At 46.3% G+C, this 27,693-nt stretch overlaps 1 protein-coding gene across 1 annotated transcript; it reads right to left on the bottom strand.

Annotated features, from left to right (window-relative positions):
* Window positions 1-27,286, bottom strand: LOC133370001 (pro-interleukin-16-like). The gene is given in 6 exon segments (XM_061595867.1): window positions 1-237; window positions 1,842-1,967; window positions 2,923-3,038; window positions 3,040-3,171; window positions 3,456-3,556; window positions 27,260-27,286. Coding segments are annotated over 6 exon segments (699 nt in total). The 3' UTR covers window positions 1-40.
* Window positions 27,287-27,693: the final 407 nt, after the last annotated feature.

The following is a 27,693-nucleotide window of genomic DNA, read 5'->3' as shown; positions in this document are numbered from 1 at the left end:
GTTCAGGGTCTTGCTCAGGTTGGTCTCTTTTTAGTTACTGTTATTCTTGTCCATGTAGAGATTCAGCTGTTTTGCTGATGGAGCTCTTTCTCTTGATGACAGCCGTAATAGGCCCATCAGGTAACGTCTTGATGAGGTTCCAGGCTTCAAAACGGGTGAGTCCTTGCATCAGGTTTGTGTGCACCTGTAGTAACTCATCTGCAGGCTGAACGGTGGGGCTGCGTTCTGATGCTACCCCTAAAAGAAGCAAGCGAATAAAAATATATTTCTGTCATCATGGATCTTAAGTGAGCATGTGATAAATGGAAACAGCACAAACACACTGAGAATCATCTCCTTTTCCCCTTAAGACTTTGGCAGAACCCCCTAATTCCTGTTCCTTACCGCAGGGAGGGTCCATGTGGTGACCTCCAGATGTTTGTTGGATTACAACTAGGAAAGTGGGGGGGATTAAACTTGGTTCGCATTTAAAGCCAGACTTATCAAATGTGCACTTTCCAAAACAGCTACCCTTTGAAATTCACATCTATCCGAACTTTGCGATGCAATTCTGCAGTCAAGCAATGTTTGCAAAAATGCATATATGAGGGGAAAGTGTATATAAAAGTTAGCATATTCATGAAAATAACATGCAAAAATGCAGAATATTGCAAAAAAATATATTAGTTAAAACTGCATACAAAACGTGTTTATTCGTAAAAATTCACGCAAAAATGCTGGAGGGTTTTGTTTTGATAACCACAGGTTGCTGCAGAAATGCGGAGAAGTGAATTTAAGAATGGAAAAATGAGACACAGAGAATCTGAGCTGGCAGAGCCTTCCATCCCTAACTACCACTCCTTGACCATTTGCCATGGAAGAAAACATACAAAAAAAGAGATATTCTACAAACATTCCCTATGTAAAGGTTGCAGGTTTCAGCTTTACTTGGTATAGAAATGCAGTGCAGAATTTTATTTCTCATGTGTACTTGCCCACAGGTGCTTTACACAACATCTAAATGACTCATGTTGGAAATAACTCTTTCCCCTCTGGGGTAGGAGTTTGATGGTGTATGTGATCCTGCCTGTTAACTCTGTTGGGTCCTGCATAGTGCTCAAAGCAGTTCCAATGACCCCTCTGAGAAAAGTGAATCCCCCTTTATTTGTTTCAAGTTAAATGAGTATTTCCATGCTCTTTGCTAGAGTAGAAGAAAAAAAATGGAAATGGACTGCCTTCAAGTCGATCCCGACTTATGGCTACCCTATGAATAGAGTGTTCATGGTAAAAGCTATTCAGAGGGGGTTTAGCATTGCCTCCCCAGCTGGCGAGGGGCTGCTCAGCTTGCCACAGCTGCACAAGCCAGCCCCTTCCTTGCCCGCAACTGCCAGCTGGGGGGCAACTGGGCTCCTTGGGACTCTGCAGCTTACCCACGGCTGCACAGGTGGCAGGGCATGTAACCCTGAGCCACTCCCTGTGGGGGTGATCTTTAGCTGGCCCTTGACACCCAGGAGACATGAGCGGGGATTTGAACTCACAGACTCTGGACTTCCAGCCAGGCCCTCCTCCACACTGAGCTATACCAGCTGTCAGAGTAGACTTCAATGAAACTCTCAATTGAGCCTCTTTGCTGTGGATGGGGAACTTGAGGGCCTCCAGAGGTTGTTGGACTACAACTCCTACCATCCCTGACAGTCTGCCATGCCAGCTGGGGCTGACAGGGGTTGGAATCCAGCAATGTCTAGAGGGCCGTAAATTCTCTGTACCTGCTCTGTGTTAAACTAAGAGCCCTTTTTTTGAACATCATGGTGCCTGCAGTTTAAAAAAGAGTAATGCTCAGCTAGTTTGCCACTGTTACGTACCTTTGAAAAGTTGGTTGACGATGATGAGCTTATCTCCATGGATGGAGCCTTTCCCTCCTTCTAAACTGAAACCTAAACCGGCTGATGTCTTCTCCAACATAACGGTGAAGATCAGGTCTTTGGATGCTGTGTTAAACTAGAATATGGTCAGAGGGGAACGTGTTGTGTTGGAAAAGGTGTGGCTCAGTGGTAGAGAACATGCTTCATAGGCAGAAGGTCCCAGGTCCAGTGCCTGGCATCTCCTACTGGGAAAGATCACCCATCTGAAACCCTAGAGAGCCGCTGCCAGCCAGTGTGAACAATACTAAGCTTAACGAACCAATGGGCTGATAGTATACGGTAGGTTCCTATTTCTCTAACAGAAGATGAAGAGGATTTAGGGTAAGGATGGAAAACCTGCAGACCACCAGATGTTGGTGGACTCCCAGCACCACTCAGCATGGCCAATGGGCAGGGATGATCAGAGTTGTAGTCCAGCAACATCGAGGGCCACAGGCTCCCCATGCCTGATGTAATGTAAAAGCTGTGGTGGGGTGCTGTATCTGGGCTGCTTCTAGGTTCATGCAGAGCACCCCCTGCTGTGTCTCCACTCTAAGTTGTCTGAATCTGCTTTTTCATTTATTTTAATGGCAGTGAGGCTCACATGTACCTCCTCAGTATATTAAGAGCACCTATTGCAGGAGGTGAAGAACCTGAAGCTCAGGGGCCAAGTGTGGCCCTCTAGGCTTCTCTGTCTGGCCCTCAGGACTTTTTCCAGGCTACCCTGCCTCCCTGGTCACATCTACTCTCTCCAGGCCACACTCCTCACCAGCTTCACACCATCCGTGGCTGAAATGTGTCTTTGAACTCTGATCATGCCTCCTGCTCACCTGGATAGAGAAAGGTGTGCAAGTATGCATAAAACTAGCCTACTGTACAAAAGTAACATTTCCGTTTGTTGCTTTGCCTATTTCTGTCTCTGGGTGCATTCACCACTGGACTGTGGCCCCAGGAAGGTTCACCCAAAGGGAACATGGCCCTTGGGGTGAAAGAGGTTCTGCATCCCTGACCTATTGGTTAACAATTGTTACCAAATACTCACTACAGGCCATTGAAGTTTCACTTCCTATAGATGCAGAGGACCCAACGGATGCATCGAGGCTTCTTTTGCCCTCTCTGGGTTTTCTCGTGACAATGACTGCCTGCTTTGGGTGCCGCTTTCCGCAATATCTCCAGCGCTTCATTGTGAGTGCTGCCTGTTAGAGACTTCCCGTTTATGGATAAGACTTCATCTCCTTTCTGAATAGTTCCTTCCTGGCATGCTAGGCCACTGGGGAAAACTCTGTGAACCTGTGAAAAACCCACAGAGAGGGAGAGAGAGATGGTTTGTGACATTCCCAATTCAGCGCATTCAACATCTTAAGTGGTGTTCAAATGTACAAACAATTTTTCAAAATCTATAGTAGAGTGCAAGTACAAAGGTAATAGTTACACTCATTGGTCCGCCCACTTTTGTCACTGGCCACGCCCTCTGCCCCCAGCCTGTCCCACCACTGGAATGTGGCCCCCAGAAGATTGCCCCATGAAGGAATTCAGCCCTTAGGCTGAAAAAACGTTCCCCTCCCCCAACTTATGGTAATAGCTTTGTTCTCTAGGTCTACTCCACTGGCTAAGCTGAAGCCAAGACCGGCGCCTTCTTCGTTGTGCAGAATTGTGACATGAATGTCACTGAGTTGCTGTGCAGAAGAATAACAGTAGATCTTTGTCAATGTTAGGGCAGGATGCACAGGCGCGCTGGGGGGCTTTTGATAGCTGGATGGAGGAGGGGCTTTCGGCAGGCACAGCTTTTCTGTCCACAGCAGCGCTGCAACGTGACAAGCTTCACTTGCTGAAATTCCCCCTTCAGCACATTAAAGGAGCAGGAGCCCTGTCTTTCTTTGCCAGTAGGTCACCCTGTACGTAGGTACCATGACAGTGCCAGTTCAGCAGACATCACAGATTGAGCTTTGCAGCATCAGCAATGTATTCATAAAATCATAGAACAGTAGAGTTGGAAGGGGCCTATAAGGCCATCGAGTCCAACCCCCTGTATTGATACAGTAGATCAGGGATGGGGAGACTTGTGGCCCTCCAGATGTTGGACTCCCAATGCTGTAGCTCAGTGGTAGAGCATCCGCCTGGCATGCAGAAGGTCCCAGGTTCAATCCCCGGCACCTCCAGATGGGCTGGGAGAGACTCCTCATCAGAAATCCTGGAGAGCTGCTGCGAAATCACCATAGATGATACTGAGCAAGATGAACCAGCTTCCTAGGTTTCTGTCATCCCTGATTACTGCCCATGCTGGCTGGGGCTGATGGGACATAGGAATCTACCTTATGCTGAGTCAGACCATTGGTCTATCTAGCTCAGTATTGTCTGCACTGACTTGGCAACAGCTGTCTGGGATTTCAGACAGAAAGTCTCTCCCAGCCCTATCTGGAGATGCCGGGGATTGAACTTGGAACCTTCTGCATGCAAGGCAGATGCCCTGCCACCGGGCTGCAGAGCTGAGAGCCCAGCAATGTCTGGACAGCCGCAGGTTCCCCATTCCTGCAGCAGTTTTGCCACTGATGTCTTCCCTGCAGAAGAAAATAAGCAGTACTATACTGCAGGCACAGGGGCTCTAGCGATCTACGGCAGGATCCTTTTCCCAGGAAGTGTGCAAGAACAAACATTACCAACCTCGCTGCACGTCTGCTCAGAAGTCCTATTAGATTCAATGAGGTTTACTCCCAGGTAAGTGGGGATAGGACTGCAGTCTTAGTTATCATCGTAATGAACAAAATGGAGGGTTTTTAAATTGTTAATACTGAGGCCTTGTGCAAGAATGAGATTTACCTGACTCAGGCTTGCGCAACAGTGATGCAGTGGTCTTGCGCAAGACCTCTTTATCAGGGCTAATCAGAAGGGGGTGGGCAGGAGAGAGGAGGTTCCCAAATGTAGACACTTGTTAATTTTTTGGCATTTGATAAGCCTCACAATGTGTTTTCACATGCATTGGACCAAAATATGACACTTAGCACAGAGCTGCAAATTTAAGCAAGGAAGAGATGTGAATTTAAGCAAGGAAGAGATATACAGTAATACCTCAGTTAACAAAAATCCTCCAGGAAGGAAGCTTCTTTTAACAAAGTGTTTTTTGGGTGCAGGGGACGGGGTGTGTGTGTCACACTCTGACACACCCAGAATGTGTCTACTGGACTGCGGCTGAATGGCACTCCTTGCCAGGTGACAACAGGCGCCTCTGCACTAAACAGTGCTGCGGGTACCCTGGAAACACTGTTGACTGCAGACACGTCTGCTCAGGTGTAGGAAAGGGTGGCAGAGAAAGAGAGAGGGAGACCAAGCAAAGGGTGGTGGTGGCAGCTGCCCCTTGCCTGCCTGCTCAAGTGAATGGGGAGGAGAACTGTGCTCAGAGCTTTAGATTGTTATAGCAAGATGCTACATGATAAAAAGAAAAAAGGCAAGGAAGGCATCCCTGGATGTGTTCTGGAAGAAGCCTTCAAGTGGTCTGAATGCAAAGTTCTTTCATTTCAGACATGCATATTGTTAGTTTATATATACTAATAATTTTGTTTCCATGTGTCATCGTTTTTATTTTTACTATGGCTAGGGCTTCAAAAGGTGGAAGTCGCCTGGACCTCCCTGGACCTCCGAGAGGGCCCAGCCTGCCCTTTATTATCACTTAAAAAAAAAAAAAAAGCCCAGTGTATGGACTGTGATTACAGTCTCTCATGTAATCCCCCTGCGCGCACACGCATACGTATTATGCAGAGATCTTGAGAGAGCAGCAACAGGTCTCCAGGATTTTGGGCAGGGGCCTCTACCAGAAGATGCCAGGGATTGAACCTGGGACCTTCTGCATGCAAAGCAGATGCTCTGCCATTGAGCCACATTTAGTTTGGGCACATGGGCAGAGTGGAGAGCTGTACTCTCCAGCATCTTGACATTGCACCGGCCACCTGATGGTGGCTTAATGGTAGGGCTGGCTCTCTTTTTACCCATCTGCGTGTTTCAAAGACCTGCAAAAGTTGTCTTATTCTCAAGGGCAAGTATCTAGGGAAGCATCAGTACCCTACTCATATGTCAGCTTGGTTCCCCTCCAACCCATTCCCCAGTTAGGGAATGGCTGAAACATGCTGACATCTCAATACGAGGAGGTGCAAGTAACAGCATATAATGAACTAGATTTTGTCATTTGGGCTCCCAGAGAACCCTGTTCTGCACTTGCAACCCCTGGCCATACATTTCCTCCTGCCTCATCTGCCTGCCTAGCATTCTTTATAATTTCCCCCCCATTCCACAACAATTAACATTAACAAACATTGATTTTGTGCTGCATTCCAACAACACCCCTCTGCCCCCATCCTCTGCTTACAAGGTAACTTATCATTAGCATTAGCTCCTGATTTTTATTTCCTGGTTGGCATGCCAATCTTGTCAAAGAAGACTCCGAGGTTCTGTCCCTGGTGAATAACATCTCAGGGCATTTTTATAGCCCTTTATATCTCTGCAGGGAAATAGGATTAGAAGTGGGGGAATCCATCCATGTGGAGGACGTTGTCTCAAGAGAAAGGGGAGCGATACTATATTGCTCAGCTGGTGACCTGGGAATGTCACATCGTTGGCCCCTGTACTGCAGAAAAGCCTTCACCAACCTGGTGCCCTCCAGTTGTTTTGAATGACAAGTCCCATCGGCCCCAGCTAGCATGCTCAACAGTACAATGGGAGGTTGTAGTCTGACAACATCTGGAAGGCCACAGGGCACCTCCCCTGCTTTACATGCAGAGGGTCACAGGTTCAATCCCTGGCATTGCCAGGTAGGGATGCGGAAGACCCCTGCCTTAAACTCTGGAGAGGCCCTGGCAGTCAGTGCAGATTGACCTTCCCCAAGGTCATGGCTGGGCTGGCTGGGGCTGATGGGAGTTGCAATCCAAAACATCTGGAGCTTGCCTGCTCGGTGAAGACTGCTGCTGAATGGGCAGCAAGTACTATTGTTTGCATACTCCTTCTTCCCAGAGTCATCAGAAGTGCAAGGCAGCTTTTTCAGAGCTGGTTCCTTATTCTCAGAGGGGAATACAGGAGGGCCTGTAGCTCACCTGTAGAACATGTCCTTTGGGGCATGCAGAAGGTCCTCAGCTCAATTCCCAGAATCTCAAGACGGGGCTGGGAAGATGCAGCATCTCTTCCCCCTCTCCTGACCACTAGCAGGGGTGTTCAATTATGTTTCACAAGCTGCTTGGAGAGCACCCTGTGATATTGAAGCCTCTGCCCAACAGCTGTTGTGTGGAGGATTCGATCCTGTGGGACACTGCTTCAGAGGGTGGGGTGTCAGACAGGAAAGAGGGCTGGGCACGAAAGTCACTCAAAAAGGAGAACCCTGCACCCCACATAGAAAGCCCCATCCCCCTTCTCCCAAGAAGATGCAGGTAGGTCCCTCCTATTCTCCTCGGCCTTCTCATGCTCTTCCCTGATGCCTACCCAACCTCTCCTTCCTGTCTGATGCCCCTCCCCCTGACATCACTGGATCGCTCTGCGCTGCCCAACCCGCAGCAATCCAGGAGTGTCTCAACACGACTCAGGCAAAGTCCATATCCCTCCGAATCAGCCTGACTGAGTTCAGGTCTCAGCCGAATCCAGTGCCCAGCCCTACTTTTTTGTAGCCATAAAAATAACTAATGTACGCATTTCTGTAGACACGTCAACCTGCTATATGCATTTTTGTACGCATCACTTGGCAGGTGAACTACGCAGCAAAATATGGAGAAGTGCAAATGTTGAAGGATGGCTGTGCTTCAGTTCTCATGTGGTTTTGGAAAAAGCGAATTAGGTGGGTTCAAACCAAATTGAATGTCTCCCCCATTCCTAGCGGTAGTCCGCAGCACTCAGAAGGCACCATGCTAGCTTCTCCTGGTCTAACCGGTTCCCCACACATTGGGTCTAGGGCAGTGGCAGCTGGTGGCTCCATGGCAATGGGGCACAGGAATCTCCTCCAGCTTTTAGTCCAAACTTTCACGGAGCTGTCCAAGGTGCTGAGTCAGGTGCTCAAAGGGCCACCAGAGCCCCTTGAAATGTCAGCTTCTCATCCCCACCTAACTTTGCTGCATGTACGGAGCAGGCCTTAGAATCCTCCCAGGAAGGGGGCTTGATGGAACAGCCCTCTTCTCTTGCCAATGTCAGCGACTCTATTGGTGGCAGGAGTCAGGCAAAAGAGCAAGCTCTCCCTAGAAGCTCCCCCACGCCAGAACAATCTGGAAGGGGATTGTTTCTTTATAGAGATGGAAGGGTCTCCAAGTTCTTTCAGTTTCTGCTTTTTCCAGTCTTAAATTCAGTTGTCCACACTTTGGCAGCAATCTGTGATTTCTTTAAAAATATCCTCATGAAAATTCATCAGCATTTTATTGTGAATTTCTCCTACTAAACACATTTTTGTCTGCAGTTTGGACTAATGTACACATTTTTGCAAGCATTTCCCCCTGATATAATGCATTTTTCTATGTCATTTTCCAGAATAAATTTATTTTGATGCACACTTCCTCCTAATATATGCATATTTGTAAATATTGGTTGGATAACTGCTATGCAAAGTTCACATAAGTGTGAATTTTAAAGGATGGCTGTGTTTTGGTTCACATATGGTTTTGGAAAGTGCAAATTTGATAGATTCTGCTTTAAATGAGAACTGACTTGAATTTCCCCACCATCCCTACTCCTTTGCATTTGTAACTAGGCAACATTTGAAGTTTGAGTGCCTGCATCACAATGCTATCTTAACATTTCCCACCCTCTTTCCCTGTTTCCCCCTCCGTCATTGAATATTTAATTTATTTTAAATTCTTTCTGAGATGAATGGGATTTTGCTTGGCCTCAAAGCTACATATAAGAGGAGAGCTTTTAATGGAAGAAGCAGGAAGTGGCACAACAGGTCCCTGCAAAGGAAACTGGCTCTTTGTACACAACTGATTTTGCTGGAGGTTTCTCTTGGCTGTTGTAAATTTAATAAAAATGTCACCTTAATATAAATTAAGGTGAGAAGGATCCTTCCCTTATCTCCACCAAACTTCCTGCCTCAGGTTTTCAGCCTGCTAAGGGCTGTTTTAATGCTCTTTGCAATGCAATCCTAATAGGGAAGCCGGGGGAAAGCATCACATTCAACCAGCTGGCCAAGGGGGTCAGAGGCCATGAAGCTTTTGCTCTGAAAGCACGAAGTTTTAGAACTAGAACAGAAAACACCTGGCCTCCTGAACCCAAATGGAGTGAGAAGGCTAGTGATTATTATCTTTCTTTATTGTTTTATTTGAAAGATGTCTGTACCCACATTTCAGCAAAAACAGGCAAACGGGCATTCATATAAACACCCCATGTTCATTGATGGAGGAGTGGTCTGTCCCTCCTACTGGCATCCACCAGCCATGCTTTCCCCCACTCATGCTAGTTGTACATTTGGCCATGTTAGCTATGTTCTACCTCCAGTTTTGCAGCCAGTATGCCTCTGAAAATGAGTTTCTGGAAATCACATGTGGAAAGGGTTCTATTGCACTCAGGCCCTGTTTGCAGGCTTCCCATAGATATCTGTTTTCTCACTGTGAGAACAGGATGCTGGACTAGATGGGCCACTGGCCTGATCCAGCAGGGCTGGCTCTCCTTGTGTTCTTATGCATGTCCATAGAGACCTTCTATTCAAGAGATGATCCTGGCCCAATCAGACTACCTCCTTGCATGTAGAATCGCTAAGCATGTACGTAATGCATATGTAGAATGTCCTCACATGCATGCTGAACACATGGATGGCACAGGGTGACCCCCCTCTCATAAAACAAGGATGCCATTCTCTACCCATGCATCTTGAAGTAAGCCCCATTGTAGTCAATGGGACTTGCCTCTGAGCAGAAATGCAAAGAATTCTATCATAAAAGAATGAACAAGTGTAAAGCAACAGTCACAACTATAGTGACAGCAGCAATGAAAATGGAGAATTAGCAGGAGTTAAATGCCTCAACTGTGCAAAAGGTGGGAGCATAAAAAGGCCTTCATTTGGCACCTAAAAGCCAGGAGAATAGACATCAGACTTCTGGGACAAAATGCAGGGGATTCTTCTGAAATCCACCATGTGATACAGCTGCAAATTAGGGTTGCACATACATCCTCATGACTTCCTGTGGTTTTTCTCTATGTGCATTGTTGGGATCTTTCATTTTCTTGTAAAAACCCAGCTTCTCTCTTGTCAGTGATATCCACCCTTGCTGAGCATTGAGACCCTCTAACTCAGGGGAAAGGAGCCTCCAGTCTAGAGGCCAAATGTGGCCCTCCAGGTTTCTCTATCTGGCCCTCAGGACTCTCCCCATACCATCTTCCCCTGGCCACATCCCTCAGCAGTCCTGCTTTGCACCCGCTTCAGGTATTTCTGCCTGAATGGAAACCATCCTACCGTACAAAGGTAGAATTTACATTCATTCCTCCACCCACTTTTACCTCTGGCCCTGCTCGCCACTGGTATGTATGTATTTATTTATTTTTATTTATTAATTATATTTCTATACCGCCCAATAGCCGAAGCTCTCTGGGCGGTTTACAGCATAAAAACATCCAGTATACAATTAAAAACATATATCAAACACATTGAAACAATATAACAAAATAACTAAACATAGTTAAACGCATGGACACGACAGATACAGTCCTAAAATGTTAAGTATAAAAACGTATTATATCAGTTAAAATATAAAGCTGTTTAAGATGTTAATGTTAAAATTACTAAAATTAAGATTGTGAGTGATAGATGTAGGTGTTAAAAGTAGATATTAAAATGTTAAAATGCCTGGGAGAACAAGAAGGTTTTTACCTGGCGCTGAAAGGATAACAATGTTGGCGCCAGGCGTACCTCATCAGGGAGAGAATTCCATAATTCGGGGGCCACCACAGAGAAAGCCCGTTTCCTTGTTGTCACCTTCCGGGCTTCTCTCTGGGTGGGTCCCCGAAGGAGAGCCTTTGATGTTGAACGTAGTGTATGGGTAGGTTCATATTGGGAGAGGCGCTCCATCAAGTATTGTGGTCCCAAGCCGTGTAAGGCTTTATAAGTCAAAACCAGCACTTTGAATTGAGCCCGGAAGCGTATAGGCAGCCAGTGCAAGCGGGCCAGGATCAGTGTGATATGTTCACATCTCCGAGTTCCTGTTAACAATCTGGCCACCGCGTTTTGCACGAGCTGTAGCTTCCGAACCGTCTTCAAAGGCAGCCCCACGTAGAGAGCATTGCAGTAGTCCAATTTTGAGGTTACCAGTGCATGGACAACTGAAGCAAGGTTTTCCCTGTCCAGATAAGGGCGTAGTTGGGCCACCAACCGAAGTTGATAGAAAGCACTCCGTGCCACCGAGGCAACCTGTGCCTCCAGTGACAGGGATGGTTCTAAAAGAACTCCCAAACTACGAACCTGCTCTTTCAGGGAGAGTGCAACCCCATCCAGGACAGGTTCTCCCATCTGGTCAGGAGAACCACCCACCAACAGCATCTCAGTCTTATCTGGATTGAGCTTCAATTTATTCGCTTTCATCCAGTCCATTACCGCGGCCAGGCATCGGTTCAGCACCTTGACAGCCTCACCTGAGAAAGATGAACAGGAGAAGTAGAGCTGCGTGTCATCAGCATACTGGTGGCAACGCACTCCAAATCTCCTGATAACCGCACCCAGCGGCTTCATGTAGATGTTAAAAAGCATGGGGGATAATACTGACCCCTGTGGGACTCCATATTGGAGGACCCAGGGTGCCAAGCAAAACTCCCCATGCACTACCTTCTGGAGACGACCCGCCAAATAGGAGCAGAACCACTGCCAAGCAGTACCTCCAACTCCCAGATCAGCGAGTCTCCCCAGAAGGATACCATGGTCGATGGTATCAAAAGCATGTATGTCCCAGAAGGTTGCTCAAAAAGGAATGCGGCCCTCGGGCGAAGAAAGTTCCCCCACGCCTGCTCTAACTGAAGACCATTAACTGAACGGGTAATATTGAAGGAATGGCAGGCTAAGCAAAACTGAACGAACAGACAGATTGTCTGCAGGAATTTATACCTCTGGGTAGGGAAGCTGAACTGAAAATGGAATTTTGCCTACGGGCTTTTGCTCTCCTCTTGCAATAAACCCCACCAATCAGTCACAGACAGGGCTGAGTTTGATCCTGGAGCAACAAAGCCAGCCGTTCCAAGCTCCTTGTTGCGCCAAATCATTGCCAACCGGCCCGATCTCATGTTGGAAGCAGCCAGGCTGCCCGCGGCCAGCTGTGTTTGTCTAAACTTTGGGTTAATAAAAAAGGATGCTACAGATTCATCAAGAGTTAGGGAACTGTCGCTGGAAAGAGACATACCCTATGTGATGGGGAGAAATCTATACCCTGGTCTAATGAGCACGCCGAACAGCCGAACAAAGCTATTTAGATCCTGTCACATTTTATCTCTTCTGTTCCTTGGCTTTATCAGGTTAATGCAGCGGAGAATACACTGGGAAAGCAATAACAAAAAGAGGTAATGGAGACAGCCTGGGTGAGTTCCACGAGCCACAGACGGGGCCTGCTATAGCCAGGGTAGGCTTGAGTAGGGACAGGAGAGGCATTCAATCCAGTTTGCATTTGAAGTTGAGCTTTGTCCAATATGCACTTTCCGAATCAATACGCAAACCAAAAGGCAGCAGTCCTTTGAAAGTTGCACCTCTCTGAATTTTGCATTGCAGTTCTCCAGCTGAGTCATGCGTACCAAATAAAATAAAATAAAAAATAAGGATTTATGGCATAGATGAATGACGTTTATATTGCATAGCTTTCATGACATTGTTTTATTGTGTATTTTAATTGCAGATGTTTATATTTTAATGTAGCTGCAGCCAAACTGCCCTGAACAAGCCCAAGCTGGTCTGATCTTGGAAGCTAAGCAGGGTCAGGCCTGGTTAGTAGTTGGATGTGAGACTGCCTGGGAATACCGGGTGCCATAGGCTTAGAGGAAGGCAATGGTAAACCACCTCTGAATACCTCTTACCATGAAAACCCTACGAATATATAAAAAAAAGATTCATGGGGTCACCATAAGCTGTAATCGACTTGAAGGCATATAACAACAAAACATTTTAATGTGTAATTTGCTTATTTTTTTAATGTAAACTGCTTAAGAGTCTATTTTGGCATTAAGTGGTATAAAAATAAATAATGTTAGGCAGCAGATGCCCTAGTGATCCCCTTCGAGGCTGCTCCCCCAGCTTCAGCTACAAACTCTAAACTCTCTCTCTCTGTGAAAGCAGGGGTGGCATCAAGGGTCAGCATGAGTGGGCATTGGCCAGGGCCCTACATGCCAGCAGGGGTAGGGGGGCCAGTTCTGCATCACAAAGAAAAAGAGATCAGTTTGCATTAGGGTTATGCACAGACCCCCTGATCCACTCTGTAGTTCCAAGTTGGTGGGGGGGGGCATCAGGCTGACCCACCATGGGTTAATCTGGGGACCACCTGCCCTGCCACAGAACCTGTCCTGAATACGTTCAGGGACAGGACTAATGTCTAATTAGTATTTTTAAAAAAACCTAATTAAACATATGGCCAGGATGGGAACAGGGGAAGAAGATGTTGTATCTCTTCCTACTCTTGACTGAAATAGAGATCAATTTGGGATGAAGTTTTGCAAGCAAGTTTCCCACAGGACAGCTGCTTCCAAGTAAGCACTCAGCACTCCACAGGATCGGTGCCTCCTGTGGGATGCAGGTGCTAGTTTGCAAGTATATTTCCTGTGCCAATTGTCTCTCAATGTTAGTAGTAGCACAGTGGCTGACTGACTCAGAAGATAATGTACACACTGAGGAAGAAATGGAGACACCTGTCTATGACAGGTGGACAACCGTAATGGAACCAATGACCTAGGGAGGTGGTGGGCTCTCTGATACTGGAGGCATTCAAGAGGCAGGTGGACGGCCACCCGTCAGGGATGCTTTAAGCTGGATTCCTGCATTGAGCAGGGAGTTGGACTCAATGGCCTTACAGGCCCCTTCCAACTCTACTCTTCTATGATTCTATGACTTTGAGTGGGACATGGGGCCAGGTGTTCCCTTGGGAATGCCAGTTTTGAGCTGGTGCAGCCAAGATACCAGCATTTAAAGCCTTGCACGGCACGGGCCTGCAATACCTGATGAAACGTCTCTCCCGATATGAACCTACCCGTACACTGCGCTCAACGTCGAAGGCCCTCCTCCGGGTGCCTACTCAGAGAGATGCCCAGAAGGCGACTACAAGAAAGAGGGCCTTCTCAGTGGTGGCCCCCGAATTATGGAACACCCTTCCTGATGAGGTTCACCTGGCGCCTACATTACTATCCTTTCAGCGCCAGGTGAAAACCTTCCTCTTTGTCCAGGCATTTTAATATTTTTAATATTATAATATTTAATATTTTTATATCTGTTAATAGTTTGTATTTGTATCTAATGTTTTAACAGACAGTCATACGACACACCTTTTATAATTGGATGATTAGTTGGTTTTTTAGCTGCTTTTAAATTGTTTGTAAGTGTTTTATTTTTTATGTACACCGCCCAGAGAGCTTGCTATGGGCGGTATAAAAGTTCAATCAAATAAATAAATAAATGAATAAATTTGGGACTTTTCAATAATAATAATAATTTAATTTGTGGGTCGCCTATCTGGCCAATGGCCACTCTAGGCGACGTACAATTTAACAACAATACATTACATCATAATAAAATACATCATAAAATACAATATAACAATAAAACAATAAAACAGTTCCAGTACAGAGTAGTAGGCTATTCGTCGTAAAAATTTAACCCTCCCCGTAAGTCCCAAAGGCCTGTCTGAAGAGCCAGGTCTTCAAAGCTTGGCGGAATACATTCAGGGAAGGGGCATGTCAAAGGTCATATGGGAGGGAGTTCCAGAGAGTGGGGGCCGCCACTGAAAAGGCCCTCTCTGTTGTCCCCGCCAACCTAGCTGTTTTAGTTGGCGGGATTGAGAGAAGGTCCTGTGTGGCTGATCTTGTTGGGTGGCATGGTTGGTGGCGCTGGAGGCGCTCCATCAGATAAACTGGGCCGAGACCATATAGGGATTTAAAGGTTAATACCAACACCTTGAATTGGGCCTGGAAAATAACTGGAAGTCAGTGTAGGTCGAACAACACTGGGGTGATGTGTTCCCGGCGGTGACAGTTTGTAAGTAGTTGAGCTGCAGCATTTTGTATAATTTGTAATTTCTGGACCGTTTTCAAGGGTAACCCCACGTACAGCGCATTACAGTAATCCAACCGAGAGGTGACCAGGGCATGTACCACCAGTGGGAGCTGATGAGCAGGAAGGTAGGGCTGCAGTCTACGAATGAGGTGTAATTGATACCAAGCTGCCCGGCTCACTGCCGAAATCTGAGCCTCCATGGACAGCTTGGAATCAAGAACAACCCCAAGGCTGCGGACCTGGTCCTTCAGGGGCAATTTCACCCCGTCGAACACCAGGTCAACATCTCCCAGCCTTCCCTTGTCTCCCACGAGTAGCACCTCAGTCTTATCAGGATTCAACTTCAGCCTGTTCCTTCCCATCCATCCACTCACGGATTCCAGGTACTTGGACATGGTCTCCACAGCAGACTCTGGTGAAGATTTAGATAGAGCTGAGTGTCATCCGCATATTGGTGACACTGCAGACCAAATCTCCTGATGATTGTCCCCAGCGGCTTCATGTAGATATTAAATAGCATGGGAGAGAGGATAGAGCCCTGTGGCACACCACAATTGAGAGGCCAAGGGTCTGAAACCTCCTCCCCCAATGCTACCTGTTGATGCCTGTCAGAAAGAAAGGAATGGAACCACCGTAGTACAGTGCCTCCTATTCCCGATTCCTCCAGGCGATGTAAAAGGATACTGTGGTCGACAGTATCAAAAGCCGCTGAGAGATCGAGGAGGACAAGAAAGGTGAATTCTCCCCTATCTAATGCCCTCCTCATACCATCAACCAGAGCGACCAATGCTGTTTCAGTTCCATGTCCAGTCCTGAAACCTGATTGGTATGGATCCAAATAATCCGTTTCATCCAAGTGTGTCGACAACTGATTAGCCACCACTTGCTCAATGACCTTGCCCAGGAATGGTAGATTCGAAATTGGGCGAAAGTTATTAAAAACTTGGGGATCCAAGGAGGACTTCTTTAAGATGGGCTTTACAATTGCCTCCTTGAGTGCTAATGGCATTACACCCTCCTCCAAGGATGCATTGACTACCGCCTTAATCCCCTCGCCCAATTTCTCTTTGCAGCTCACAAGGAGCCACGATGGGCAAGGATCAGTTAGACAGGTGGTAGGCTTCACAGTCGAGAGCACCTTGTCCGCATCCTCAGAAGGAAGAGGTCGAAACCGATCCCATTTGACCGGATTGCAACTGGCCAACTCTGTTTCATTTACTGTGTCCACGGCGTACGGAATTGAGCTCCGTAAATGTTCGATTTTGTCGGCAAAGTGCTTTGCTAATTTGTCACAGGAGGCCTTAGACTGTTCCAAGGGTTCCTGAGCAACTGGACCGACCAGGCTTTGGACCACTTGGAACAACCTCCTGGGACAGCACTCTGCGGACGCAATAGAGGCAGCAAAGAACCTCTTCTTTTCTGCCTTTATTGCCACTTGGTAGGCAGTTACTGCTGCTCTAACCAGTGTCCGGACATCTTCGGAACGGGATTTCCGCCACCGGCGTTCTAGTTGTCTCACCTCCTGTCTCAGATTTCGCAACCGTGGAGTATACCAAGGTGCTAACTGAGTTCTGTTCAGGGGGAGAGGACGTTTCGGCGCCACGCGGTCCAGAGCCCTGGTGATCCCCTCATTCCACTCCATCACCAGGGTATCGACCGTGCGGCCTTCAGCAGGTTCCAATTCCCCAAGCGCAGTCAGGAATCCTTCTGGATCCATTAGGCGTCTGGGGCGGACCATTCTAATAGGTCCTTTTCCCCTACGGAGGGTGTGTGGTATCGAGAAGTCTATATTTACCAGATAGTGGTCTGACCATGACACAGGGGTGGAAGAAGCCACCCCCAACTTCAGAACACTTCCCTCCCCTCCCAGGACAAATATAAGGTCGAGAGCATGACCGGCTACATGGGTGGGCCCAATATTACTAAGGTGCAGTTCCCAGGAAGCCATGGTTTCCAGGAAATCCCGAGGGGCTCCTACGAGAGTGGCCTCAGCATATACATTGAAGTCACCGAGAATTAACAGCTCTGGGGACAACGCACGCACAGCCGAGACCATCTCTAGCACCTCAGCCAGGGAGTCTGCTGTGCAGCGGGGTGGGCGGTACACAAGCAGGATCCCCAAACTGCCCTTTGGGCCCAACCTCCAGTACATGCAGTCAACAAACTTAGCCCTATGAAGAGGAGGTCTGGTAAAAACTAGAGACTCACGATAGATGACTGCCACACCCCCTCCCCGCCCTCGGTTGTTGTGCATAACGGAAACCCGGCGGACACATGGCCTCAAGAATGGGAGCTGAGGCCTCATCCAGCCAGGTCTCCGTAATACATGCCAGGTCTGCTTGCCCATCCAAGATTATATCATGGATATGTGATTTTTTTGTACTACAGACCTGGCATTACACAACAACAATCGAAGGTCGGTAGGAATCCTGCATCCCCCAGTTGTCGTCTGGTTCTGAACAGAACCGGAACATGGGATGGGTATTACACATCTATCCCGTGTTCCCCTCATCTGGCATGGTCTGCCAACAGTACCATTCCAGCGTCTGCCACCCACTCTTTCTATAGTTTGGCCCCTCACCCTCCCTGTCACATCCCCCCCTGACTTGCACATGCCCCTGTCCCTGTCCGCCAATCAGACAGGCCACCCACCCTAAAACAATAATGAGCCGGAGACCCGCCTCTAACACTCTGATACTGCTAAATTAAATTAAAATTAAAATTAAAAATCATTACAATTCCCCCACAACCGCACATCCACACATCCATACATCCCCACAGTCAAAATCAGCCCAAAATCAACACAAGTAGTCCTAGTCTTGGCAGTGGTGGCAATAATAAAGATGACAATCTTCCTTCGGTTGCTGGGCCGCACCCAGAGCCTGGCTGCCCTCCGCGGCGCTCCCACCGCCGCCGGGCCGATGTCCTCCACGGCTCTTCTACGCTGCCACCCCGACCGTTCCTAGTATCTACTCTTGGTGGTGCAACATTTTTCCTCTCCCTCTTTATTTTCCCAGGTGGAAATTCTGGACTGGGGTCAGGCTCTGGGTATTTAAAATCCAAGGGAAGCACAGGATTGTCAGTTATAACCCTAGGTAGCTATAATGCCATTCCCAATAACCCAAATGGCAGGCTGCCAATTATTATTATTATTATTATTATTATTATTATTATACATGCCAAAGTGGACTTCTAAGCACTTAACAAAGTATAAAAACAGTTACAGAAACATTATAATATAAACATTAATGATGATGATTTATTTATTTATTTTATTTAATTTATATACCACCCTAAGCCAAAAAGGCTCTCTGGGCGGTGTACATTATTATGATAATAATAATGGTATACATGTGCGTCTGCATGTAGACTTCTAAGCACTTAACAAAGTATAAAAATAGTTACACAAAAGTTATAATATATGCATAAATGATTATATTATTATTATTATTAATAATACAATTTCTAGACCAGTTAATATATCATGTATTGAATATTGTACAGAAAACTAAAACAATAAAAATGCACAATTAAACCATTAATACAAATTATTAATGAATATAAACAGATACCAGTTCTTTCTCCTTCTGACACACTTCCCCATACAATACCTTTCAGTCTCTCAGCCAGGACTCCCAGCATCCACCCTGGATGTTATCCAGGGCCCAGACAAACTCACAGATCACTCCCCCAAATCTCACAATGAAGAGGGTTCCTGGAAGATGCTGATCTCATCCTTTTCTCTCACTCTAGGCTTGCTTTTACGGGTAGGCACCAAGGGTAATGGAGTTTCTTCAGGCTGCACAAGTTGGGTCCTATCCCGCACTCAGTCAGCTGCCTTGTACAAAGCCAGTTCCAGGTTACAGCAAGTTTTTTTGTTTTATTAGCAGGTTTGTTTTGGTATAGGGAGGGAAGGATCTGTCAATTTCAGTTCTCTCAGTTTGTCATTTTTCCAATCTTCAGTTCTCCACATTTCTGCAGCAATTTGCGATTTTTTTAAAAAAAGTACTCATGAAAATTTTCCAGCATTTTAGTGCAAATTTCTCCTAATAAACACATTTTTGTCTGCAGGTCTGACTAATGTACACATTTCTGCAAGCAATTTCTCATCATATAATGCATTTTTTCAGGGCCGGCACCAAGCATTACTGGCCCCTTGGGCACCAGCCTGCTTGGGCGTGCGGCTCCTGCCTGTTCTCTCTCTGGTCTCCTACTGCTGTGCGCACTGTGTGTGCAGGGCTCCCATCAACCAAGATGGCGGCAGAGACTTCTCTAAAGGGCTGATGGCCCCGCCGCCACCTTAAATGATGGCACACATGCACAGTATGCTACATGCAGCGCACATGCATGCCCTGAACCAAGATGGTGGTAGGGGCATCAGCTCCTTAAAGAAGCCTCCATCGCCATCTTGGTTGATGGCAGCCCTGCGTGCACAGCACATGCAACAGCAGAAGACAGGAGAGAGAAGTAGGTAGAGTAAGCAATGGGTGGAAAGGCTAGAAGCTCCCTCCCTGTGATCTGTAGCAGGGGAGAGCTACTATCCCAACTGTACAAAGGGCCCTTCAGGGGCCCCCTCAGCCGTAGGGGCCCTTGGCCAGGGCCTGACCTGGCCACCCTTTGGCTCCATCTTTGCATTTGTATATCTTATTTTCACTCATATATTCATTTCTATGCACACTTTCCCCTAACATATGCATTTTTGTAAACATTGTTTAGTTGGTGAACTGCATTGCACAATTCACATAAGTACAAATTTCAAAGAGTCACTGAGTACTGGTTCTCATAATGTTTCGGAAAGTGCAAATTTGATAGATTTGGCTTGAAATGTGAACTGAATTGATTTTCTTATCCATCCCTAGTTTGGTGAGTTTCCCAGGGGATGGCACAATAAACCAATCCCATTAAAACATTAAATATAAACACCCAGAATTAAAACATGCAACAAAGCAATCCCATTAAAACAATGCAGCAATTAAAACATGATTAAAAATATGGCATACTGATGGGGTTTGCCAGAGACAGAGCAATTACTGAGTCATGCTCTGGAGACCTACCTTTTCCATTTTGTGCAGTAGCCCAGGAGCAGCCCTGTTAGATAACTGTGCATCAGCCCTCCTGTAAAACTTCCTGGCCAGAGATCTACACTTTCACACCTTAAAGCAGAGCTGGGGAACCTCTGGCCCTCCAGATATTGTTGGGCTACAGTTCCTATCATGCCTGGCCTGGCTGGCTGGGGTTCATTATTTATTTCTAAATTAATCCCCTTGCACACACATCTCGAAGCAATGTACAAAATACAATTAAAAACAGCTACAAAAGCCCACCAATTTAAAACAATAGTGAAAATAGCAGCAGATAAAAAGCAGTACCAAGCTAATTCCCCAGCCCTGATTTGGTGACATTCCCTGATTTTGGATTTGTTGTTGTTATATGCCTTCAGGTTGATTATGACATATGGTGTCTCTATGAATCAGCGACCTCCAAGAGCATCTGTTATAAACCACCCTGTTCAGATCTTGTAAGTTCAGGTCTGTGGTTTCCTTTACGGAATCAATCCATCTCTTGTTTGGCCTTCCTCTTTTTCTACTCCCTTCTGTGTTTCCCAGCATTATTGTCTTTTCTAGTGAATCATGTCTTCCCATGATGTGTCCAAAGTATGATAGCCTCAGTTTCATCATTTTAGCTTCTAGTGATAGTTCTGGTTTAATTTGTTCTAACACTCAATTATTTGTCTTTTTCACAGTACATGATATGTGCAACACTCTCCTCCAACAACACATTTTAAATGGGTTGATTTTTCTCTTATCCGCTTTTGCCACTGTCCAACGTTCACATCTTTACATGGGGATGCCACAGCATCTGACTGTCCTGATATGCAACCTATACTCTGGACAAGAGGCTACTGTAAGGACAGAATATGGAGAAACCGATTGGTTCCCAGTTGGAAAGGGTGTGAGACAGGGGTGTATTTTATCACCCATTATGTTTAATCTATACGCAGAAGATACCATACAGAAAGTGGGACTGGACCAAGATGAAGGAGGTGTGAAAATTGGAGGGAGAAATATCAATAATTTAAGATATGCAGATGATACCATACTAGTAGCAGAAACCCATAATGATTTGAAATGAATGCTGATGAAAGTTAAAGAGGAAAGCACAAAAGCAGGACTATAGCTGAACGTCAAGAAGACTAAAGTAATTTCAACAGAAGATTTATGTAACTTTAAAGTTGACAACAAGGATATTGAACTTGTCAAGGATTGGCAAGGATACCTTGGCACAGTGGAGGCTTTTGAGGCAGAGGAAAATTGGAGACTGCCAAACACAACTGTTGCTTGACTCTGTAGGCTACGTTCCAGCCATGTCAAAGGTTTCTATACCTCCCCAACAAGACACCTCTCCAACCTGGGGAACTAAGAGGCATCATCACACTTTAAGGACACATCCCAGCTAGGCAAAAGCACTTGAGGAAGCTGTGAAGCAAGGCCAATGAGGGACATGGTCTGGGGAGAGTTCAGAGGGCAAAACGAGAGGCTCAAAGGGCAGCATACAGCCTGCAAGCTAGAGGTTCCCCAGCCCTGTCCTAAAATTTATTTGGCCCAGGTTTTCTTGAGTGTTTCACATCATTTGTTGGAGGTCTTCTGTTGGGGTTCTTGCGCAGTGAGTTTTTCATACAGTTGAAATGCCTTTGCCTTTTGCAGTTGTTCCTCTGGGTGCCGTATGAGTTTTTTGATTACACTGTGTCCAATAAGTTCACACTAGAGGCACCAATTATGAGCTGGGTTCCCATACAGCTCTGTTTTTATAAGCCCCAGAGTGACTGTTCCATGAACTTGTACATGCTGTTAACAAAAGACCATGATGCATTTTCTTTCCTCAAGCTTTCTTCGGTGCCTGTATAAAAAGGAAAGATGTTCATGGCCAAGGTTAACTTTGGGCTGAAAGCAGTTACCCATGCTGACTTCCTATTGGCTTTCCCCGTCTCTCACCCTGTCTGTTTTGAACAGAGGCAAAGTCTTGCATTTAGCTTCCAAAAGGGCAATCCGGGATTAAGAAGAAGCACCCTAGGAAGACAGCTATGCAGCTTGGGGAAGTGTTCCTCAGATAGGATGATGGGAGTAGTCAGTCCAAAGGAGTGATGGGAATGATCAAGGGGAAAGGGCTGTAGCTTAGGGGTAGAGTATTGTTCTTGCTAATGGTCCCAAGATCCCAAGTTCAGTCCCCACCAGCATGCCCAGACTGGGAGAGACTCCCTTTCTAAAACCCTGGAGAGCTGTTGCCAGTTAGTGCAGACAGTACTGAGCTAGATGGACCAATAGTCTGACTTGGTATAAGGCAGCAGGGCTGGCGTCAGAAGGTGGCCAGATCGGGCCTTTGCCAAGGGCCCCTGGGTCCCAAGGGGTCCCTAAAGGGCCCCTCCTTAGGGTGGGTGGATAGCACTCCCTTCTGCGATCTGCAGCAGCACCAACTCCTGACCCTGCCGTGTATTGTGATAGGGAGCTCCCAGGCACCCCTCTACTGTGTGCAGGCCCGCAACACCCACCTGCATGCCCCACCTACCTCACAACGTAAATGCTGGTTGCACTGCAGGTGCAAGCCTGCCATCAACCAAGATAGCGGCTGAGATTTCCCTAATGGGTTGATGCCTCTGCCGCCATCTTGGTTGATGGCAGGCATGTGCACACGTAGCACTCATGCGTGCCATCAACCAAGATGGTGACCCCTTAGGGAAATCTCTGCTGCCATCTTGGTTGATGGCAGGCTTGCCCCCGCAGCACAACCAGCATTCACCAAGGGAAAGGTAGGTAGGTGGGGCATGTGTGCAAGTGCTGGGGCCCCAGCATGCCTGGTGCCGGCCCTGTAAGGCAGCTTCCTATGTTTCCTATCAGTCCAAGATAACTACATACGGATCTCTCTCTCTCTCTCTGTAAGAAGAGCCCTGCTGGATCAGGCCAAAGGCCCATCTAGTCCAGCATAAAGGAACATCTAAGTCTAGCATCCTGTTCTCACAGTGGCCAACCTGATGCCACAGTCTCTCTCTCTCTCTCTCTCTGCCTACCTGCAGACTGTCCACACCTTCAGTATAATCCCATCCCCAACGGATGTGCTCCGTGGGGTCTGAGTGACGCTGTGTGCATCCTAGCCTCTGATCACAGTAACACTGGAAACTGCTTTATACTGAGTGAAACCATTGGTCCGTCTAGCTCAGTATTGCCTACAATGACTGGCAGCAGGATTTCAGATGGAGAACATTCCTAGTCCTAGCTGGAGATGCCGGGGTCTGAACCTGGCACCGTCTGCATTCCAGGCAGATGCTCTGCCACTGAGCTACAAGAATGAAGAGTCCTCCTGAGTTGGAGCAAAGGTCACAGCAAGCACAGGAACATGGGAATCTGACTTATCCTTGGACACTAGTCCATCTAGCTCAGTATTCTGCACTGACTGGCAGCACCCCTTCAGCATTTCAGACAGGAAACATTCCCAGTGGATGCTGAACCTGGGACCTTCAGTGCAGATGGTGGGGAGGAGAGAGGATCCCTCCGGCTGATTATCCCAGCAAGATCATGCAGCAGTGAATTTAAAAGCCTATCTTAAGCTACACAGAAGTATTAAAGTTAGAGATGGCAATATTACCTTTGTAACCTGCCTTCTGTCTGGCTCTTCTCAGTCTCGACAGATGCTTCAGCAGGCCCATCCCCTGTCCCTTGCTGTTCACAAATATTCCTGACTCTTTAAAAATGGATCCATGGTTTTATAGTCCTCTTGAAGAATAAGAAAAAGCATGCACACATATGGTTTGCCCATGACAGTAGTATGGTTATTTTTAATATTATTTATCAGTCTGCTTATTAAGCTGCACTCTTGCACCCGGTTTCAATAGAATAAATAGATCCTGCCTCTCCAAGCTCATAACAAGGTGCCCAAAGTGTCGAGCACCACTGTTTTATTTCCCAAACTGCAATAAATTCACAACAGCAATGCACAAGGTGACAACAATGCACCAGGTGACAGCAGCCCCAAACTGGCAGCTTAAAAGGGCAGCAGCACACACATTCATTTATTTAAATGAACCGTACTTTGCTGTTTAGTATCTCAGTTATTTATTTATTCCATATGTGCCGTGCCTTTCCTCCAAAGTGCTCAAGGCAGCAGTGTGTGTGCTTCCCCTCAAGACAACCCTGTGAGATAGGTTAGGCTGAGTAATAGTGATTGGTCCGAGGCCACCCAGTGAGAGTTTCAAGACTGCAGCAGGGGTGGTGATGGTAGTCCTTAAGGATTTAGTCCAACACTCTCACACAGCCGTAAGGAACCTTTTCAGCCCAAGGGCCACATTCCCTTTTGGGTAGCCACAGGGGGACCACATGGTGGGTGGAGGCAGAGACAAAAGCAGGCAGAGCAACAAGTGTCAGCTTTACTTCTATGGAATAGGCTAGTTTCTATACTCTCTCTCTCCAGGTAAGCAAGAGTTATTATTATAGTTCAAGGGCACATTTCAGCCAGGCAAAAACACTCAAGGAGGGTGTGAAGTAAGGCCAGAGAGGGGTGTGGTAAGGGACCTAGAGGGGTGAATTTGGCCTCTGGGGCTGAGGTTTCTCACCCCTGCTCTACCCGCTCTACCACACTAGACACCTGACAGGGGAATTTAAAAGCATCAAAATGATAAAGTCAACATATCAGCCAAAGACAACCCCCACATAAAAAGACAGAATGTACCCAAAGACAGACACACATACACACACAAAACAAATTTTAAAAGCAACAATCATAAAAGCACAACAGAGCAGGACAGAACTACAACTGGGCTGACATTCAGAAGACTCCCCCCCTGAGAAAATATCTTGTTTTTTCTTGCCTCTTTCCCTAGAAAAAAGGCCATGGTGCAGAATATTCTCCACCATTTTTTGGTGGCAGCCACCACCTGCCATCCCCTTTCTGCCACAGACAGTGTCTTGTAATGACCCTAGGCCTGGCACATTGTGGAGGATGCAAATAGTGGCCAGGTTGCCAAGACAGTTTTAAAAAATCCTTAGGAACAAAGAAATAATTTCTCCTTCCACTGTTATAATGGCGAACTCATCTTTCCTTGGGAGAACTTCAGTGAATCCACCCCACCCCACCCCATTTCCCCCCTGCCAATATAAGCAGAACATTTCACAATCTGCACTTCTCCAAATTTTGAAGGTGCTTCTCCAAACAAGAAACGTGTACAGCAATGCATATACTACTATCAAGTGCATGTAGAAATGCATATATTAGTATACAAAATGCATTATATTCAGGTGGTGTTCTAGAAATCTGAAGGAGAAACCTCCTTGCGAAGGCCATTCCAAAAGGTAGGTACCACCACCAAAAAGACCCTCAGTATTCAGTCACTCAGAAGGCAGGGAGACCCAGAGAAGTCCTTGGAAGAGGATGATGACTTTATTTCATTTATGAATCACTTCCCATGAGGCATCCCAAAGTAAATTACAATTAGCAATGGGTCCCATTTGCCAATGCTGGTTTGAAAGCTTTCTGTTGGCCTAACAGACTGGTATCAGTTTGAGTTCTTTGTCTGCTAGCCACTGCTTTCACTGATTCACTTTTTCCCCTTGCCAAAAAAATTAATTGATATTAATGTCGGTATTTTGAAATGAAATAGCAATATTTTAAAAGGAAATATCAACAAAATTAGCATTCTTAATAATATTTTAGAGGCCGATTTTCTTTTTTAAAAACTGTTTTCGAAAATAGCCATGGAAAATCATTACATAAAAATTCAGTTTGCAACGATCAAGAGTGAGCGAATTAATGGAAAACTTGGTACCAGATCTGAATTGGGTGGAATTCTAGCAATATAAGAACATAGGAAGAGCCTGTTGGATCAGGCCAACTGGAGTGCTGGGAAGGGAATACAGGCCTCCTAACAACTCTCAGCACCTTTTGCAAACTACAGTTCCCAGGAAGCTTTGAAGGAAACCATGATTTTAAGGGGATATCATAATAGTGCTTTAAAAGTATGGTGGAGATGAGGCTACTATTGGATTCCCAAAGAGCTTGTCTTCTGCTACAATCATGTTTGTTTGTTTGTTGCAAAGATCCATTAATGAGGGAAGGGGGGAGGCATTGATGAGGAAAGAAAACATGTCTCCAGAACATTCCGTTCCTGGGCTGCGTGCGGGCTCCGTGCCGAGTCTAGAAATATTTATAGGCAAGTGGTTAACATGCTACTGTGTTACATATTTTATAAGCTCTGGCACTGGACAGAGATTAATTAAGCTCTGGCATGGCAAAGCCTGGGGTTGCAAGGAATTTTTGACTACAAGGCAATGGGATTGTGAAACCAATGCATGCCCCAGGCAGTGGCGGTTGGTGGCTCCATGTAGTGGGGCAGTGGAATCCACTTTGGGTTTTAGTCCAAACTTTCAAGGAGTTGTCCAAGGTGCTTCATCATCTTGGAAACTCCTTGAAAGTTCAGACTAATACCCAGAGCGGATTCTACTGCCCCACTGACATGGAGTCACCAGGCGCAACTGGCCCCCGGGCTCTTGTACTCCCTCCCTGGGAGCTAAATTGAATCCAATCACTAATAGAACTTCATTAGTCTCCCTCCCTCTGACTGCAGCCTTTTACTGTTAATCAGCTGGTGTTTCCATGAGCAATGAGGGAGGAAGCAGCCTCCTGCAAAGTGAGACCAATGATCCATCTAGGCTGGTGTGTGTGTGTGTGGAGGGAACCTTTTCGGCCCTGTGGTCACAGTTCAAATTTGGTACCAAATTTTAACTAATGCACTTATTTTCTGTTGCTGAGGATCAGATTTTTATGTAGTGATTTACCGTGGCTATTTCAAAAACCTTTTTTTAAAAAAATTGCCTCTAAAATATTGACATTAAGAAAAATAATTTTATCAATATTTGCTTTCATTTATTGATATTTCCTTTAAAATGATAGATATTTCCTTAAAAATATCAATGTTAATACCAAATTTCTTTTGGTATGCGATAAAAAAAAAAGATCGGTAAAAGTCCATGGCTGGTGAACAAAGAATGAACTCCCATTGATACTGGCTTGTTAGGTTGATGGTATGCTTTTGAACCAGCACTGGCCAACACATCTCATCCCTACCTGAGGCCTGATCTTTCTTTCCCCAACTCGGTGGACCAATTTTGTCATCATGATGTCAGGTGATGGACAGGTGGGTGACCTTCCTCACCTGTATGTAGACCTTTTTGCAAGCCATTTCTCAACACACAATGCATTTTTGTATGTTATTTTCACTCATATATTCATCTTTACACACACTTAACAGTATTGCTTTATTTCGGTGCGGTTTCAGGGATACGCCACTAGATGGCAAGCTTGAAACAAGGTGGACCTCTTTCCACTTACTAGGCTGCAGGAGTACTTTCTGTGGCAGCTGTGAATGCTAAGCAAAGGAGTTTGGGTGCGTCCAACTTGAGCTGCAATTTCTAAATCAACTGGGGAGACAAGCCAGATCTCTTACTTACCAAGAATGAGCCTCACATCTGGATTTGCAGCATTTCCCCCAGGATAAACATGCCCAAAGTGCTTTGATTAGCATCCCTTCCCATTATCCCCCCTTGCCATCTCCAGCTCTCACTCTGTAACCATTTGAATGTGAAAACT

This window comes from Rhineura floridana, chromosome 14, assembly GCF_030035675.1.
Source record: "Rhineura floridana isolate rRhiFlo1 chromosome 14, rRhiFlo1.hap2, whole genome shotgun sequence".
NCBI classification, from domain to species: Eukaryota; Metazoa; Chordata; class Lepidosauria; order Squamata; family Rhineuridae; genus Rhineura; species Rhineura floridana.
Note: the sequence above shows the minus strand (reverse complement) of the source record. Positions and strands in the feature narration are given on the sequence as shown.